The sequence below is a fragment of the Lentinula edodes genome (genome assembly GCF_021015755.1).
Source record: "Lentinula edodes strain Le(Bin) 0899 ss11 chromosome Unknown C8R40scaffold_12, whole genome shotgun sequence".
Taxonomy (NCBI): Eukaryota; Fungi; Basidiomycota; class Agaricomycetes; order Agaricales; family Omphalotaceae; genus Lentinula; species Lentinula edodes.
The window spans coordinates 64,056-78,272 of NW_025764318.1; the positions used below are offsets into that span (position 1 = coordinate 64,056).

The window sequence follows — 14,217 nt, forward strand, 5'->3', positions numbered from 1 at the left end:
ATTGTAATGACAGAGCACATATGTAATAACGGTCTTCGCCGCAAACTTGGTACATACTTAGATCTTGCACGATGTGTCTCTGCATTTCGCGTCCGCGTCTCTGTATTTTGCGTCCGCGTCTCTTTCATGACCCGGGGGCGCCTTATCAATCAAGTTTATATCTGAAGATTCTTTTGTATGTTCACTCGTCCTGAATGACCTGAAGAGTGCTCAAATTTCATTCAAATTTTCTGCCACATAGATATCCTTTGATCCATCTTGTTTCTCAAGGGCACTGTGATGCTTCCTTTCATATCTATGGAATCAACCTGGGAAAATTGTCAACACGCTTGTGAAATCTTCACTTTAGGAACATAGAAATTCAGAATATAATTGGTTCAATCTGAATGGATTCATGATATAAATATATTCGTCTACTGTATACATAATTCAGAAATAACTCGATTCAACCGAGTTTTCCACCCTGCTATCAGTCCAATTGAGAAGATATCATTCTAATAACAATTCCGTCGAGCAGAATTTTTTCTACTTTCGGTGTGGAAGCTAAAACCGTCCTATGATATCACAATCTATGGTTTAGGTTTCATATCATTCTTCCGTAAATCACTCATAAGAAGCTGATGTACGAAAGTATATAACTACTAGTACAGGATTTATTGGGACGCATTTTCGTCGACGCGCGTCGTTTGCTTGACAACCAAAGGTAACACAATGAGATGTATAAAACAAAGTCGCATAGATTGTTTCCTGCCTTTCACCCCCTTCCAAATTTACGGGTTCTCAATCGGCGAACAGTGAAAACCCGGAATCAATGCGCCCATCCTGGCTCACGCTTTCCATGATATGGGTGTTCCTCAATCTCTCAGTCTTGTGGGCCTCCGCCCACAGCGCAAACGGACAAGATACAGAGGCCGAAGTTGAAGATACGATTTGTGCATATGACCCTCACAAGCAGCTCCAGCGACGCGCCACAGATGTTTCTGGGAATGGTACGGATGTGGGTGTTGGCGTTGATGTGGGTAGCAATTGTTTAGATGTATGTATATGACTGCTTGGCTAATGCAATGCAGGTTCCGTCTGTGGGACTTACGCTAGGAAATATCACAACAAAACTAGGAAATATCAATTTGACGTACGTTCGGAATCAAATTTTTACTTTTTCAATGGTTAATGACATTGGCTAGTGTTACCAATGTTACTATATCTGTTGGGAACATTGAGTAAGTAGTATTTTACTCCTTTCCTAGTAATGGGCACCTACTTATTCAATAATTAGCATTGAGAATATAACAATCGGGAATATAACTGTGATAGTCTCCGTTCCACTACCGGGAGCAAGTCCGATAAATGCATTCAGTGCCTCCGTGAGTTCTCCTTTACTGATAATCCACTCAGGCTCCCAGTACTAAAACATATTGTCCAGACCGCTAGTCAAAGTATCACAACCTCCACTGCTTCTGCCACATCTACTATATCTCCCTCTACGACTGTCTCTCAAACATCCACAGGGCTTTTCAGAATGAAGCGTCAAGACTCTTCCACCTCACTCACTACCATTACGCCTTCGCCTACATCCACTTCCGGAGTAGGCTTGCCTAATCCCACAGTCTCCGCTTCAGTCGGCGGAGGCCCTGTCGGCTTAGGAGCAGGGAACGTGGACACAGAGATTGGCAACATCACGATCTTCGTTGGAAATGTGAATGTTTCGGTTGGGGATGGTGCGAATGGCTCTCCGTCTCCTTTAGGCCACGTTTTTAACTCTCGATATTATTTTTTTAAATAGTCAGTATCAAGAATGTGACCATTGGAAATATTTTTGTTCTAGTTCAGATCGGACAACCGGATGTACGTGTTTCCCCTCAGTGGCATACATATTTCTACGGAAGCTCATTTTTTTTGGTTGAATATAGCTGAATGGCGCTATCGGGAACTTGTCGAGTCAGCTCGGGGCATAGCGTTCGGAATGACAGTGACGATGCATCGTCCTTCCTCGAGTATTATTTAGACAGCAGACTTGATTCCGAGTTTCGATTTGATGCGGTAGGGATATATATTGGACAATGGGATATATCAGGGATATATATCCCTTTCTTAACGCTAATACACGGAAAGCCCAGCTGCAATAACCAAAAAATTTTGAAGTTAAATGTACTTTGGCATTACTGTAGCTGCTATACGTAGCTAAAGAAGTCCGCAGATCCTTCAACCTTTTCATTTCCCTCATGCTCCGAACTTGTACTTCGTGTTGCGAGCAATCAATGGTACTGCCTTTAGAGGATATGCTCACTAACACGTACACGAACTGGAGCCAGTGCAAATTCAAGGCAATACATACACTAAGTTCGTAGTCCATATTGACAAGGGTATAGGTAGAGGAGATCAGCGGTACCATAATACACAATACATACTTACTTACATTCCTGTTTTCATCCTTTCTTCGTCCATAGAACCAGAAAGTCTAATCCGTTCTAATGATACCAGCCAAATCGCGAGCCAAGAAATACAGTATGCTATGGTCATTTCAAATTTGGCACTGCGTTGGCAGTCGCAGGCGCTCCAGATGCAGTTGCAATTTCGGACTCCCGCCGCCCGACTTCATGTTCATCCTCAAAAGGATCCTCGTCAGCATCTGCATACAATTCCTCGGCATCACTATCCAGTCTTGATATGGCAGCTGGCGCAGGAGCAGTCTGTTCGGTGGAAAACCTCGTTGATTGACTGGGAGCGCCGCCAACCGGAGGGCTTGTAGGACTTTGTGCTCTAAAGAGAGAGACAGGGCGTTTGGGTAAAAGGCCTAATTTGCCTGAGAGAGTTCGGGGAGAATATGATGTTGACTGATAGTATCGCCGACAGGAAGCTAAATCTTACCTGCATCTATTCCCGAGCTCGTAGGAGGTGTTCGAGGGGTGGTTGCAGGCGTGAATTCGACGTCTATTGAAGGAAAAACGCGGATTGCCATGTGAAAAACTCTTTCTTTATCAAAATAGGAAGGACATACGACTACTCCTGGGACTTGGCGCGGCATCATACCCACCTGCAGACGAAGGCGGAGATTCGGATGTAGGATTCGGGTCATAATACGCAGGTTGTTGCTGGTCTTGTCTCGCAAGTTGTTCTTCCTGTTGCTGCTGCTGTTGGAGTAATTGTTGTTGTTGCATTTGCTGCATCCGCTGGTGCCGACTCTGCTGCTGCTGCGGGTTCGAGTTTGGCTTCGGGTTCGGGTAGGGAGCTTGTCCGGGTTCGTAAGGATACGTGTCACCGCCTACACCGGTACTCCAGGACGAGCCTTCTTGTCTATAAAAGATGATGATAAGACGGGAAGAAAGGGGATTGAACGGGACGTTGGTGTACCTTGACTGATCAAACTCTGAGATCTTCGCCTTCACTTTCGAAAAGATATTCCCAAACGTCTTCTTGCCACCTGTGCGAGCGCGGGTCAGTGGAAGTGAACAATGTAAATGACTAAGACAAACTTTCTGCGATCTTATTGAACTGATCACTAATCTCCGTCATCGTATCCTTCTCCTGAGCAGGTTGAGGATATGAGTCACGGCGACCGCTGAATGTCGGACGAGGGCGTTGTTGCTGCTGTTGAGCTTGCCACGCGGCTTGCTGTTCTTGATCTTCCATGTAAAGCTGTCGAGCAAAATGCGCGTCGAGCTCCTCTTGAGACTGCGGATTGGAATTGAAAATATTCGTTAGCAACCAATTCAAAGACGTAGGCAAAGGATGGCGACGCACCGCAACGGGCTCCTCTTGTGGCCTATGTTCACTGTGGTACTCAGGATCGCTCATTCCCAGTAAAACATCAATTGCTTGGTCAGAATTGCCGCCAACAGATTCCAGTACAGATTGTCTGTGAAAAGCGAATGAGGTCGGGGCAGCTTACAGCGAAACATCGAGCGCGGGCTCACAATAAGGATTCGTCGAAATCCGGAAACATCCCTTGTAATGTTGACAACTTTGGATCCCGAACTCGTTCTCGTTCTTCGGGTTGCTGAGGCGTTACTGCAGCTGCATCAGTCTGAGGAGCTTCTGTGCCGGAGTGTACAGGCTCTGATGCAGGATAAAGATCCGCAGGAGCATCAAGGCTCACTGCAGAGTCACCGCTACCTTGTTCAGTACGCGGAGGAGGGCTGACTGGAGGTGCGGTTTCGGTCATGTTTTTCGAATGTCTTGAGAAAGTAAGTTTAGGATAGGATGGGATATGACAGTTGTTTATAATGGCCTTCTTCAGGATCGTAGAGAGGAATCCAAGAATGTCTGTGCAATTGATGATGGTACAAGATTATGATGTGCAACTCTTACTTTGGCAATTACTTGTTAAAGACTTTATCTGATCCTGAAAAGCCTGATTCCCGATGATGATCCTTGTAATTGACAGTTGGGGCCTGTTGGGAAACGAAAAGAGTAAGTTTCCGATGAAGTTTTTGAGATAAAAGTGAAGCTGTGAATCAGCTGTGAATTGAGTGGCTATGTAAGCGCAGTCGGGTCAGTTGCCACCACAATCTCCTTGTTTTTCTCTGTTCTGCTCCACGGCAACCGCACAATGTAGTCTCGCGGAAAAAGTGCTCAAGAGAAGGAAGAAAAGTTCGTAAATGTATGTACATTACTACTTAGCAGTCTCGCAAACTAGAATTCACGAGTGAAGAAGTATCTCGTGGTTTCCTAGCATTTCCCAGAGACCAACAATAGCGGCGCAAAGACTCGCAAAGATCTTTAGCGAGTTCCTGCCAGGCACTCTCTTGTATCTTCATTCCATCGTACCATCCCCCAGTTCTTGTCGAAGCAAGATCATCACGGTTAACGCCTAACTTGCGCCACCTGCGGACTCGTCTATGTCACGGCCCACAACTTATTCAAATTTTGTCAGGACGAGCATCAGGGATTCGAGGACAGAACAATGCGTACCTGTCAACCTAAAGGTGTCAAGCTCTTCCATATCTTGCCATTTAACTGACATGCAAGCTTGGAATAATCTTGAATCTCGGGAGCTTTCCAGCCAACTATTCATAGATTTGACCTGCCGCTTTTACTCTACGAATCTTCCTGCCGGAATTACCATTGCACTCCTCACACTACGACGTCCAAGAGTTCTCGAGGTACCTCCTGTGAGCTTAATTCCTTACACCTCAAGCATTACCCACGCTCGGAGATGGTGTGCATGTGGATTTACGTGTCGTACCTAAGACCTGCATATCGTATCGTTTTGTTCTAGTTGAGGAGTCATCGAATCAGGAGCGTTTGTATCATGTATGATGATTGTGAACACTGAAATATAATGCCTGAATGACTTGAGCTAGATATTCTTCGGAAACATTGAAACTCATTGAAGGTGAGATGGGATTGATCACTGAGAGGTCATCCTAGGTCATCCTTGCATTGAAAAGGTAAGTTCATAGACCCCTGCTTTGCTTTCTTGAATCAAGTCTTGCCGAGCGAGTTATTGCGATAAATCATAAGGTTAATAATATTCCCACGGAAAACAGTAAGTCTCAACGCGTTCAATTAACCCTCAACCATGTCTGCTGCATTGTACTCTGAAGATGACGAGGACGATTTTCGTATGCATAAACAGCCGAGTTAATGTTTGCCGAATTTGACTCAACCTTCTTCCCAGTGTCTTCTCTGAAGACTCGGAGTGGCTCTTCAAGTTCTACCTTGTCTTCACGTCCTAATACGTGCGAACGAGCGGAGGCTGCTGAACGCAGTGATCGCTACAAACTGGCTGTGGAAGTCCTCAGAACTGTCTATCATGAATTCTACGATGAGCACGTCAGATTGGCACAGGAGGAAATCGACAAATTGAAATTTTCCAACGAGCCGCTACTAGAGGAGTCACCTTGGATCACCTTTTTTAACAGTACAGATGGTGAAGAACAGGTCATTCAACTCGGGGAAGTGCATACTATCATCTTAGAAAATGCTTTTGACGATTCCGAAGAATTATACTATTACTGCTGTGCTCCTGCATCGCAGAATATGGAAGAACTGGAATTTTTTACAAACTTTGTACCACACGCTGATGCACCTGAGTTCGATCTGGATGAATTCTTGGCCTGGGATGAAGATGCTCGAGATTCATTTTCATTTCCATGGCAAAACCTGGAAGATCCTGACCGTTCGTCCTCAGTCATTTTTTTTGTTTTGAGGTAATATCTACTCACGGGGAATGTAACATTCTGTGCAGGAGATATCATAGATGTTGAGGTTGCACGAATTCTTCACTACAAGCATCAATTCACATTTAAGGAGATCGATAAATTGGGATTATTGCGTCTTTCACTCCGAGGTCCCAATGACAATCCGGAATCTGGTTTGATTTGGATGAATTCTCAAAGGTGTATGCAACTCGTAATTTGTGATTTTCATTTAATCTCACTGATACAATGCCCTTTGGCTGCCCAGAGAAACTATTGAATGGCAATCATCTTGCTCTGCGAAGCTTCAATTACCAAGATTTCCGACCAATTTCTCTCATGGCACACTTCTTGAGGCAATAAATGCTGGTGTATATCATTTCTGTGCTAATCTCAACTGCATCACTTCTCATTGCGCTACACATTATACCGGTGACATTCGGAAACGCAGTTAGTCTGATGCCAAATAGCATTATCCCGAAAACCATCATTGAGTGATGCATTTTTTATTTCAGTCACACAACCCTTTGAGCCTTGTGAACCCAAAGAAACACAAGAAGGTATCTTGCTCAAATATGCGAATTTGAACCCTTGCAGCAAGTTCTGTTTCATGACACATTTGAATGAGGAGACAATAGTCAGTCTTTTATTCTGCAGTAGTGGATCTTGGCTTACACACATTTATCGAAGGAAACCAGCATATGGCGGGCAGAAGATGAACAAGAATTGCGGGAGTTGCTAGCTTTTATACCTGACGCCAATCCATGTGATCTTGCAGTGATGTGTCGAAAACGCTGCTATGAGGTTTGTCGCCAATCCTATTGTTTCTCCTGCTTTTCAACGCCTATGTGCCATGTCAGGTTTACTTTCATCGGAAGAATATTTATCCAGACAATGAAATTTTGAAGAGACGTTACAATGAAAACCTTGAACGAAGAAACGCTACATTAGTTTCGCCATTACCTAGAGATTTATCGGGTGCATAACTAGCAGCTTTGGTATTCCTCTCCACCCTTATACTGATGGTGAAGCATCCAGAGTTTGAAAATCGCGTTGATGGATTGGGAAACCCTATACTTGATTCTTCCCACAATCCCTGCATACATCAAGGTAGCTGTGGTACCGAGGCTCCCAACTGTTCTTGCTATACTTCGAGGCATTACTGTCGAAGAGAATGTAGATGTCCCCAAGATTGTAAGGCTTTGATTGTTATGATGTGTCCAGAGTATCACAACATTATTAGGTCCCTATCGCATTCCCGGATGTCATTGCAAAGTCAAAAAAGGTATAGCATGCAACACTACACGATGCCCGTGCCGCGAAGCTGGTAGAGAATGTGACCCTGAACGCTGTATAAGCTGTGATGCGAGGTGATAGGGTTTTGTTGAACTCCTTCAAGTTGATTTACTGACGTACTCATTTAGAGCTTGCGGTAAAAGTTTATGTCAAATGACTGGGAACGCTCTAACCTCCTGGTACTGAAGGATATAATGGGATAACAAACTGCCGCAATGTCAGAATGCAACAAGAGCAGCACAGCGTATGCTTTCAACTAGGTTTGTTATCCAACTTCTCTAACGGTCTTTCTGAGCAGCAATTCCAAATCGAAATCAAACCATCGGAGAGACACGGTAATGGAGCGTTTGCTTGTAAATCAGCCAGAAAGAATCAGCTCATCGGAGGTGAGCGCTCGAGCACTTGACCAAAAGATTTGCAATTATGGTCTTCATTTTTGGAACAGAGTACGTGGGTGAAATACAAGGCAGAAATACTACAGACGAGTACCAGTGAGTAAACGGCAATGGATTTTGAATGCCTATCTCAGAGTCTGAAATATTCAGGATCATCAACAATTTTAGAGAGCTCAACTACATCTTCGACTTCAAGGAATTTGAGGTTCTGAATAGTGCCACCATGGGAAATGAACTGCGGTACCTCAATCACGATTCAGAAATCTTCAACTGTAAGCCCGAGAGTGAGTTTTGTTCATTACAATTCTGTTCAAACCATCTACATGATGTATGCTGTAAAACAGTGATGCAGGTAAATGGTGATCTTCGAATTGGTATCGTTTCTAGTATGTATTTTTCATTCGATATACACTTGAATTCACAGCTGAACATCTGGTTTGCAATAGCAAAATACATCAAAAAAGGCGAAGAATTATTTCTCGACTATGGAGAACAATATTGGTCCAAAACCGATTAATACAGCCTTAGCTATTGATTGTAATACCCCATGATACGTGGTAACTACATGTGGTCTATCGTTTCGCTTTCTTAGTCGATTGATTTGAACCATCGAAAGCCGGAGCAGACTTTCTTTTATGTGTACCTCCACCTCTAGCTTTCCCGGCCGTTACCAGTCGCTGAAGAGTGTTCTCGAGGATTCGTTTCTCCCCAAGACGCACGAATATCGCCTGGTACTTGTTAAGAGGCATTCCAGGCTCTTGTTTTAGAATTTCTTCGTCATCCTAAGATGCGAAGATACAGATACACGGTCAATGATAGGTGAAAGAGCGTAAGCGAAAGAAACAAAGATATTACTGACTTTCATCGTCGAAGGATATTGTGCGATTCGTTTTTGCAGGACAACGAGGATGAGATTTAGTGCTTGAGAGTCTAATTTCGGTTTGGGAGGTTTACTCTTTTCTTGCGCCTTTTCCCATTCGTCCGACGACAGATAAAGCAGTCGTGTCAGAGATACCATAGCCTCGGGAACCTCGTAGTCAGTTCCAAGGACAAAAGTACTATGGTCAAGAGTTTGCAAACTTTCGGTGATTGCAAGTGAAGGCGTGAAACGTACTCGTCACCCCCTTCCTCCAACCACCAATCAATTCTCTCAGTACTTGAAGTAGATTCGGACTGTTGGGAAAATGTTGCAAGTACTAAATCTGCCCTAATTTCGACTACGTCTGCTGGATTGCCCTTGCCGCTTCCTGGAAGGGGTAGGATATCGACGTGACCATACCTTCCTATATAAACGTTTCATCGATAAAAGTGGTCAAAGAATTTGGTCAGAGATCGTACGGAGTAGTTCACTGTTTGGTAAATCGTCGTATGTATTCCACTAGAATTCTCTGAGACCCTTCATATATTACTGTAGTCAGAACTGGAATAACTCACAATTTGTTCTCCGGCTAGAATTCGTTTGGTTGTCACCATTTTGAGCTCCTTTTCTTCGTAGAAAAGTTTCGCCTGATACCAAAACGTTAGTAGCTTCATGAATAGATATAATTGTTCAGTTGGAATTCTTACATTCTCAGAACCGAAACGAGCCTAGTTGGTTATTGTTCAGAACGGAGTGAAACAAACATAGTATGTCGAGGGCAGCCTTACATTGAGAAGGTCCGCAATAGGCACCATCGAAATGTCTATAGCATCTTCCTCGCCTTCGTCACCATCTTCAGACGGGCTATCATCTTGAATAGATGTATCTTCCACGCCGGTCGTTTCGTCATGTTCGTCGACATCCATGGCACTTCCTATACTTTTGTCAGCTTCAGGATTCATCTCCTCTCCGTCGTCACCGCCATCTATGTCTACACGCTCGACGCCGAAGCTTCTAGAGAGAATGCGACTTCCCATAACATGATAACGTTCGAGTGAGTAGTGATTTGAAAGTGTTTCCGGTGGGAAAAGGTCCGGTCGGCTCTAACAAGAAGAATTATCCCTTGTGGGTGCTTGTAATGATCAGGCGAATCTTGATATACATACTTGTATAGCTCGAAAGACCTTGTCATGGTAATCGCGTTCTGCGTCCTCCTTTCCTAGTTTTTCTAAGCCAAGAAAAATTCAGATAATTCCTGTACCTAAAGAACCACTCAAACAGACCTACCACCGAAGTACCCTCAAGCTCTTTCAGGTCTTTTTCGCTCCAGAACATTGGGGTATCAAAGGCGGTAGGTAAAGTTGCTAAATTAGGATCGTTAACATGCATTTCAGCAAGAAGCCTGGGAGATAAATTACCAAGATAACATCTCCACTTGGAGTTGAACGTCTGAGCATCCTCCCACATCATACACAAGATAAGTCCTGACCATCCCTTATCCAATTTGTGTTCTTTCCAGGCTCGGGGTCCAAACTTCTCAGGTAACAATGATGTTTTGGTCGAAAGCGTTAATGGACGAGGGATGGCGAATAATGTTTGGTCTTTCTACACAATTACTGAGCCCGATTTTTCTAAATGAGGTTGGGCATTGGCGCACCTCGATGTTTTTCAGAGCAACAGCACCGCGTCCTCCTTCGGTAGAAGGAAAATACTTGAATCCAACGGCATCTAAATCAATTCTTCCGCCATTGCTTTGAAACCAGGAGAGAAATTCTTCCAGTTCTGGGAGCGACATGAAAGCGATGATATTGGTGGACGCAAAAGTCTATGTATCGGATGTCCGGACCAGGTCAATTGATGTATGACCGGGCCGACCAAGACCACCTGCCCCGGGTATACGAAGGCTTATTTATTGCACCTCTCTCGAACAAACTATACGCGTCATTATCGCCAGAAACGTGCTCGACTAACTTCTCCTCCAGTAATTCAAAACAAGTTTTTGGTTTGGTGCTTTCACTATCTACAGTCTGAAGCTTGACCTGACCAATCACCAATTTGTTCGCATTTCAAAGGTAAATGGATCGCTTGACCGTGGTTGTCAAAGCTCTGAACAATCTTCAGTCTTGTAAATGTCCTTATCATGGACACACGTCTGCTACTGCAGGCAAATTGCGACAGACTCTTAGAACAATATGAAGCTAATATGAAGGTCGTTCGAGAGCTTCAGTCTACTCTAATTGAAGATGTGCTTCCGTCGCTTGCAGACGAACTCGCCCTAGACTCAGAGCAGATAGCTTGGGCGAATCAATACCTGGAAGATAGTCGTACGTCTGTACACCTTCGTTAGAATTATATCACTCAGGAACCTTCCTTTAGAAACCATATTCCAACTATTGCGAGTACGTTTGTTCCGCCTGTTTGAATCTAGCCGTTCCTTACGCTCAATTCTTTTTAGCGTGAAAATTTTACTAGGTCGTTTGCGATGGAATCTATTCGTAAAAATTTATTATGGCGTTTCAAGAAACTATGGCCTCCGGAGCCGGAACTTCCTCTGACGAGAGTGTATTTTCTTCCTGCTGACGTCCGAGATCCCTTTGGGCGGCCAATCATCATCATTCAGGCCATAGGCTTCAAGAATTCCTCGGACACTTACATTCCGCTGCTCATTCGTGCAATGGAACAGTTCAGGCTTCGATTAAAGACCTTGAACGACACGTCTGATCAAGGGTTTCCTGTTCTCCAATATATTGTTTTGTTCGACGTCAAGGATCTTTCGGTGCAGAATTTGGTTCGTTCGCTTCGCGCCAAAGGAACACTTGAATCTTCCAGACTGATTCCTCCTTATCCCAGAGTGTTGATTTAATTTCTTGGGTACTCCGAGACCTGGTCCCGCGGTTCCCTGGCATGCTTGCAGCAGGTAGGTCTTTTATATATGTTGTATTCGCCCAATTTACAGGCGGAAACAGTTTTCATTGTCAATTCGTCGTGGGCGCATTCGGGAATGTGGAATATAGCCAAGTGAGTGACAATCTACAGTCATCTGCATCAAGGGGCTCTTTCGACGTTCTTTGAAAGGCGTGTACTCCCTGCCTCTGCCGTTTCACGAGTGTTCTTCTCTTCTCCGAAAGAGCTAGTGGCTTTCTTCACACCTGCTTCCTTACCGAAGGGTGAGTGTCATTTTGACTTTGCGATAACCCCAAATTAATGCAAGGACCTCTGGCAGATTACGGGGGAAGCATACCGCCTTTGTATTCCCTGGCTAGTAGACCTGCTACTCCGGGAAGTGCTTCATCTTCTCCCGAGCTCACCAAATTGCACAGTGACATAGGCGCTTCGACCAGCCTGAGTCCTGCCCACATTTCACCAACTTCATTGCTCAATCCGTTCTTTGGTTATCCTGCTTCAATGGCTAGGGGTTCTCCGTTGTTGCAACATGGACGTCGCCGAAAACGGGATCTCCTTCACACATTGGCCGTCCTTTTTTGGTTACGCTGGCGACGGCTGATTACTACATGTCTATGGCTAATCCCGTTGGTATTAGCAGGAAGACTGTGGTTCCGCAAATGGCTACTTTTGTCCCCTTCAGGTGCATTTCTATTGAGGAATTGGTGGGAGTCGTTGACAATGTAGCCAACATCTGCCAGGCACCACCTTCGTGTTTTGGTACACTAAATGTAAATTACTGGCGATATTTATAATTATCTGATTTCATTCTGCCTATTTGGGTTGCATTTACCAGAGCTAAGTTTGAGGTTCATGGACCATGCTCCCTGCGAGGGGCTATTTGGATAGTGTGGACGGATCTTTGACATTTCAAGAAGCTCAAACGACACACAAGTGAACAAGTTGGCGTTAGGGACCATGTGTTGCACCGGTGAGAACGGTTACTATCTCTCAATCTCTCAATGCAGCCTGACTAGGTATTGATACAGAATCCATATTTATGATACTCGAAACAGGCTAACACTATAAGAAATATTCTGGCAACTGCGAGACGTCAGAACAAGGATCAAGGATTAGCCTGATCGAAACGCTTACCTTTCCACTTGCGTTCTGAGCAGCTTGTTGTGTTGGTCCATCTCGCTCGTTTTCAGGCGCAGCTTCAAACACATTGAAATACATAGATCCACCCGGACCTACTTCTAAGATACTTGCGGAATTACCGCATCGATAACAATAATTGGGAGCTGACCATACGGTCGAGAGGTGCCGGTCGAACAACGATGCGTAGCCTTCCATACATAACTGATGTGCGCGGAGGATATGTGACATCTTGTTGATCTCCAAGAATTTGTGTACGACCCCAGAACCAAATGTATAGCCGGCACCACTAAAGCAATCCGTGAAATTTCCATGCAAGATATATCTGTTACACGCTACGAACCGAGGTGAGATGGCGAAATCCTCTTTTTCAGGATCGGGATCCGACCAAACCAAATCGGCCATTGGTCCTTCATGTGGTATTTCTAAAGACAGAGAATAAAAATCGCTGTGAAAGGAAGCGATGTCAAAGTCATGCTTACCTCGAAATCGATCCACAACTTTTATTTGGTCTATTGAGTGTATTGAAGGTGATAGACCTGAGAGAATTTGAGCACAAAACTATGGTGTGAGAAGGAGACCTAGTCACCGCCGTGAACGCAAAATATCCGATCGTCAATGACAACTGACAATGTCAGAAAGTCGAACATGTCCGTAAAGTATGTCCAGACATGCGAAGATCCGTACTTGCGGACACATTCAGTGTAAAATCCGTAAGTCTACAGTTTTGTTCGTCAGGATTTGTGACTTGTGGATTGTTTGGTTCACTTACTTGAGTTACGGCTCTGGATTCATGATTTCCTCGAATCAGTTGTACTCGATCTGGATAACGCAGCTTCAAGCATGTCAAGAGAGATATTGTCTCCACGCTGAAGAGGCCACGGTCAACGTAGTCGCCTGAGGAGTTATCGGCACACGAATGTAGAATCGGTGCCAAAATTCACCAAGGAAGAGATAGTTTGTGTTAGGAGCATATCCGCCTATCCTGAATATCTCAATGAGATCGTAGAACTGTCTTCAATGGCTAATGAACGGTTTTTTTCGCTGCAAAGTCGAATATGACTCACCCGTGTATATCTCCCACTACTGTCACTGGTGCGCTAACATGGACGACATTAGATTCTCGCATAAGGACCTCCTTCGTCTTCTCGCATATTTCACGAAGGAGAGCTTCATGCAGTAATTGTTTCCGGAGAAGTTGTTCAATACAAGCGTCAAGGTCAAAGGGAGCCATGGGTTTACCCAATTTGGTAATCTGTTCGCGAGAAAGTTGTTTCGTCATTTTACACTCCAAGCCCCGATAATTTCTTCTTCGTCACGGCTCTTTTTCCCGCAGAACTCGAGTGTCCCCCAAATTGTTTGTCATGCAACCCTAAATGCGACAAAACCAACTAACGGTCGGCTTCACCGCTATTCGTTCATAGAGCTACAAACCTAGGTCCGAAAGATAAATGCAGGCCATCGCGATTTTTTCGCACTTTGCAAG

The 14,217-nt window shown here is 44.4% G+C and overlaps 7 protein-coding genes across 7 annotated transcripts; 4 read left to right on the plus strand and 3 right to left on the minus strand.

The window, feature by feature from the left end:
* Nucleotides 1-811: 811 nt before the first annotated feature.
* Nucleotides 812-1,955, plus strand: C8R40DRAFT_1068361 (uncharacterized protein; the record flags this gene model as incomplete). The annotated part of the gene is made up of 7 exons (XM_046226000.1): nucleotides 812-1,036; nucleotides 1,071-1,132; nucleotides 1,185-1,220; nucleotides 1,277-1,364; nucleotides 1,424-1,718; nucleotides 1,784-1,845; nucleotides 1,911-1,955. The coding sequence occupies 7 exons, from the start codon at nucleotides 812-814 to the stop codon at nucleotides 1,953-1,955; spliced, it is 813 nt and encodes a 270-aa protein (XP_046087648.1).
* A 561-nt stretch (nucleotides 1,956-2,516) lies between these two features.
* Nucleotides 2,517-4,162, minus strand: C8R40DRAFT_1169095 (uncharacterized protein; the record flags this gene model as incomplete). Its single annotated transcript, XM_046231318.1, has 7 exons — nucleotides 2,517-2,803; nucleotides 2,869-2,931; nucleotides 2,999-3,294; nucleotides 3,352-3,421; nucleotides 3,474-3,672; nucleotides 3,742-3,856; nucleotides 3,915-4,162. 7 exons carry the CDS (start codon nucleotides 4,160-4,162, stop codon nucleotides 2,517-2,519), a joined length of 1,278 nt encoding a protein of 425 aa, XP_046087649.1.
* A 1,359-nt stretch (nucleotides 4,163-5,521) lies between these two features.
* Nucleotides 5,522-6,595, plus strand: C8R40DRAFT_1169096 (uncharacterized protein; the record flags this gene model as incomplete). The annotated part of the gene is made up of 4 exons (XM_046231319.1): nucleotides 5,522-5,564; nucleotides 5,621-6,121; nucleotides 6,191-6,341; nucleotides 6,409-6,595. 4 exons carry the CDS (start codon nucleotides 5,522-5,524, stop codon nucleotides 6,593-6,595), a joined length of 882 nt encoding a protein of 293 aa, XP_046087650.1.
* On the plus strand, nucleotides 6,549-8,329 carry C8R40DRAFT_101200 (uncharacterized protein). Its single transcript, XM_046222868.1, has 13 exons — nucleotides 6,549-6,590; nucleotides 6,656-6,777; nucleotides 6,831-6,944; nucleotides 7,001-7,118; nucleotides 7,179-7,334; nucleotides 7,384-7,510; nucleotides 7,565-7,572; nucleotides 7,625-7,680; nucleotides 7,735-7,822; nucleotides 7,882-7,927; nucleotides 7,982-8,115; nucleotides 8,184-8,217; nucleotides 8,278-8,329. Exons 2-12 carry the CDS (start codon nucleotides 6,751-6,753, stop codon nucleotides 8,192-8,194), a joined length of 885 nt encoding a protein of 294 aa, XP_046087651.1. The 5' UTR covers nucleotides 6,549-6,590; nucleotides 6,656-6,750; the 3' UTR covers nucleotides 8,195-8,217; nucleotides 8,278-8,329.
* A 74-nt stretch (nucleotides 8,330-8,403) lies between these two features.
* On the minus strand, nucleotides 8,404-10,485 carry C8R40DRAFT_1041923 (SET domain-containing protein; the record flags this gene model as incomplete). The annotated part of the gene is made up of 11 exons (XM_046224035.1): nucleotides 8,404-8,613; nucleotides 8,691-8,889; nucleotides 8,946-9,114; nucleotides 9,170-9,209; nucleotides 9,266-9,337; nucleotides 9,398-9,418; nucleotides 9,479-9,793; nucleotides 9,857-9,918; nucleotides 9,974-10,054; nucleotides 10,109-10,295; nucleotides 10,348-10,485. 11 exons carry the CDS (start codon nucleotides 10,483-10,485, stop codon nucleotides 8,404-8,406), a joined length of 1,494 nt encoding a protein of 497 aa, XP_046087652.1.
* A 93-nt stretch (nucleotides 10,486-10,578) lies between these two features.
* C8R40DRAFT_1097596 (CRAL-TRIO domain-containing protein) lies at nucleotides 10,579-12,488 on the plus strand. Its single transcript, XM_046227780.1, has 8 exons — nucleotides 10,579-10,762; nucleotides 10,812-11,014; nucleotides 11,067-11,089; nucleotides 11,146-11,478; nucleotides 11,541-11,607; nucleotides 11,657-11,708; nucleotides 11,766-11,857; nucleotides 11,914-12,488. The coding sequence occupies exons 2-8, from the start codon at nucleotides 10,831-10,833 to the stop codon at nucleotides 12,318-12,320; spliced, it is 1,158 nt and encodes a 385-aa protein (XP_046087653.1). The 5' UTR covers nucleotides 10,579-10,762; nucleotides 10,812-10,830; the 3' UTR covers nucleotides 12,321-12,488.
* A 73-nt stretch (nucleotides 12,489-12,561) lies between these two features.
* On the minus strand, nucleotides 12,562-13,971 carry C8R40DRAFT_1097599 (Metallo-dependent phosphatase-like protein). The gene is made up of 8 exons (XM_046227781.1): nucleotides 13,799-13,971; nucleotides 13,676-13,746; nucleotides 13,504-13,628; nucleotides 13,321-13,450; nucleotides 13,214-13,270; nucleotides 13,075-13,156; nucleotides 12,729-13,020; nucleotides 12,562-12,677 (listed from the first exon to the last, which is right to left on the minus strand). The coding sequence occupies exons 1-8, from the start codon at nucleotides 13,963-13,965 to the stop codon at nucleotides 12,657-12,659; spliced, it is 945 nt and encodes a 314-aa protein (XP_046087654.1). The 5' UTR covers nucleotides 13,966-13,971; the 3' UTR covers nucleotides 12,562-12,656.
* Nucleotides 13,972-14,217: the final 246 nt, after the last annotated feature.